The sequence below is a fragment of the Propithecus coquereli genome, unplaced genomic scaffold, assembly GCF_000956105.1.
Source record: "Propithecus coquereli isolate 6110/MARCELLA unplaced genomic scaffold, Pcoq_1.0 Scaffold353, whole genome shotgun sequence".
In the NCBI taxonomy this organism is placed as follows: domain Eukaryota; kingdom Metazoa; phylum Chordata; class Mammalia; order Primates; family Indriidae; genus Propithecus; species Propithecus coquereli.
Window position 1 is genome coordinate 1330281 of NW_012149208.1, and position 2710 is coordinate 1332990.

At 34.2% G+C, this 2710-nt stretch overlaps 1 protein-coding gene across 1 annotated transcript in view; it reads left to right on the forward strand.

The window, feature by feature from the left end:
- The window catches only part of CDKL3 (cyclin-dependent kinase-like 3), a 68739-nt gene that overhangs the window by 12632 nt on the left and 53397 nt on the right, over positions 1 to 2710 (forward strand). Inside the window, exon 3 of the mRNA XM_012651309.1 lies at positions 741 to 935. Within this exon, the coding sequence (XP_012506763.1) occupies positions 741 to 935 (195 nt within the window). The remainder of the gene's footprint in view (positions 1 to 740; positions 936 to 2710) is intronic.

Consider the following 2710-nt stretch of genomic DNA (forward strand, 5'->3'; position numbering starts at 1 on the left):
TATTAAATCTCATTACTTTTCTAAGCTGATATATGGCCATTTTTGACATTTTTAAATTATTTTAACAATGACTGTTACCAGTCTAAAAAGGTGTTTAGTTTAATAGAATAGTGCAATGGATGAAAATTTACCCATAAATAATTACATATTTTGTAAAGTTCCTATGATTATAAATTGATATTTCACATATGTGACAGTTTTCTAGATATTATAATGCTTTTCTGTTATAGTCTGACGAATTTATAGTGTCTCCCTAGAACTTATGGTTTACTTTCTAGAGTTTAGGATCAAAATTAGAGAATAATTATAATAATTTGTATAAATTCAGATCCCATACTTAATGGTATTGAAATCCATACTCATTTGAAAACAGAAGGACCTTTTAAATTTCAGATGTTAAATTTAACCACAAACCAAGTTAAAAGATAGCAGGATATCTCTTAACAGCATGCCAGCGTTCATTACAGTATATTATAACTCTAAATTTTTTTAATAAGCAATCAAATGCCAACTTGAGGTAAAGTAATACATTTCACTTCGTTCCATAAATATCGATTATGAAATGCATTAAAATTTTCTTAAAATAGGAATACAAGTAAATCAGTTGAAAATTTTCAATTGAAATGCATGGAAGAGAAGCTAAGAATATTTCTTTTTTTTTTCAACAGTGTATAGGTGTTACATGTCCAAATTATTATGCTTGAAATAATTTACTAAAAATTTGTTTCTTTTGTCACTAGCAATTTCATCATGAAAACCTGGTCAATCTGATTGAAGTTTTTAGACAGAAAAAGAAAATTCATTTGGTATTTGAATTTATTGACCACACAGTATTAGATGAGTTACAGCATTATTGTCATGGACTAGAGAGTAAACGACTTAGAAAATATCTCTTCCAGATCCTTCGAGCAATTGAGTATCTTCACAATAATAATGTAAGTGCTTCATAGTAAACCAAATTGTAGGATGAATATAAATTGTAAGTGCCCTTTAAATGTTGTTTTATTTTTAGGAGCATTGCTAAAATTCTTTTTCTATGTGATATTAATAGACATCCTGAAAATGGGAGGTGGGAAGCACTACCATACAATTCAGTTGTAGAAATAAAAAACATTTATTGAGCACACAATATTGTGATTATAGGGCAGAATGAGTATGGAATGCTAAAGGCGGTATCAATGATTATGTTTAGAGGGTCAGGTGTGGTGGCTCAAACCTGTAATCCTGGCACTTGGGGAGGCCAAGGTGAAAGGATTGCTTGAGGCCAAGAATTTGAGACCAGCCTGGGCAATGTTGCAAGACCCCATCTCTACAAAAAATAAAAAAAGTTAGCAGGTGTGGTGGCACACATCTGTAGTCCCATCTAGTAAGGAGGCTGAAGCAGGAGGATCACTTGAGCCCAGGAGTTTGAGGTTGCAGTGAGCTAAGATGATGCCACTGTACTCTAGCCTGGGCAACAGATTGAGACTCTGTCTCAAAAAAATAATACCAATAATTATATTTAAAGGAATCAACAGTCAACTGGAGTAACTTTTATTAGAGAAAGTATATTTAAACATTGAAAATCAGAGCTGTGGCTTAATGGAGACTTGCTCAAATGAAGGAATGTTTGGAGTTAGGAACTGGAAATTAGGCCAGGGGAATAGCAAGTCAATGGAGGTGCCTTTAGGGAAAGAAAAGAGAAATAAAGTGGCTGAGAGGTGTAGTGCTTTGTCATTTAACTTATGAAAAATCAAGAAAAAAGAAAAGATAAACTATTCTGATTTTTAATGTTGATGTTAGCATTGCTTCGTAAGTGTTTAGCTCAGCAGGTTTTTATGGAGCTTTTTTTGTTCTCAACATGGCTCTACTTTCTGGAAAATTAGATACATATTCAGGAAATAAAAGCAAAAGCCTCAAAAATAGTTTTATTAACTAGGTGATATAGGCACAACAACTGTATATACCAGGCTTTTTCAGATCAATTATCTTGCTAATAGTGCATCTCATTTTGTGCTTTGAAAAATATGGGTGTGACAGGAACTGGAATTCAGATTGTAATTTCCTTGCTATCTGGGTCTATGGGAGGCAGTATGATGTGACAGTTAGGAGCATACAGTCTTCGGAATCGGACTATCCTGGATTTTACCACCAAGTTATCTGTGAAAAAACATGCAGCTTGTGCAGTGTATAACTTGTACAAAGAAAGGTGGCAGCCCTGTGACTCTGTGGCTTTAGGCAAGTTATCTAACCTCTCTGAACCTCGTTTTCCTCATCTGTAAAATGATACTGTAGTACCTCACGGATTTATTTAAAGATCAAATTAAATAGTAGCTGTATAGCATTTATACTGTATCAGGCATATTTTGAGTAATAAATAGTGCTGGTAGGGAGTCTGCAATAGTTGTGTTATCTTTATGTCTGTTTAGAGCTTTGTCTATTATAAACTCTAAAAATGTTTCTTGAATAAAGGGACACCTCAGTAATGGGCTAAACTGAGAGTAGAAGACTTCAAAGATGAGGTGAAACTAAACAGAATTTTTAACTGTCGCTAGAATTTCATGAGAATATAGAGAAAATACCTTCAGGTGGTGTACCGCTGTGAAAACAGAAGTAGACCTGAGCAGGGGACTTCAGAGAGTGGTGACAAGTTAGTTTACAGAGACCAGGTAGAGGGAGATGAGATTGCTCAGGTGCCCTAGAGAGGGGTTTTCCAGATCCTTGAAATTCG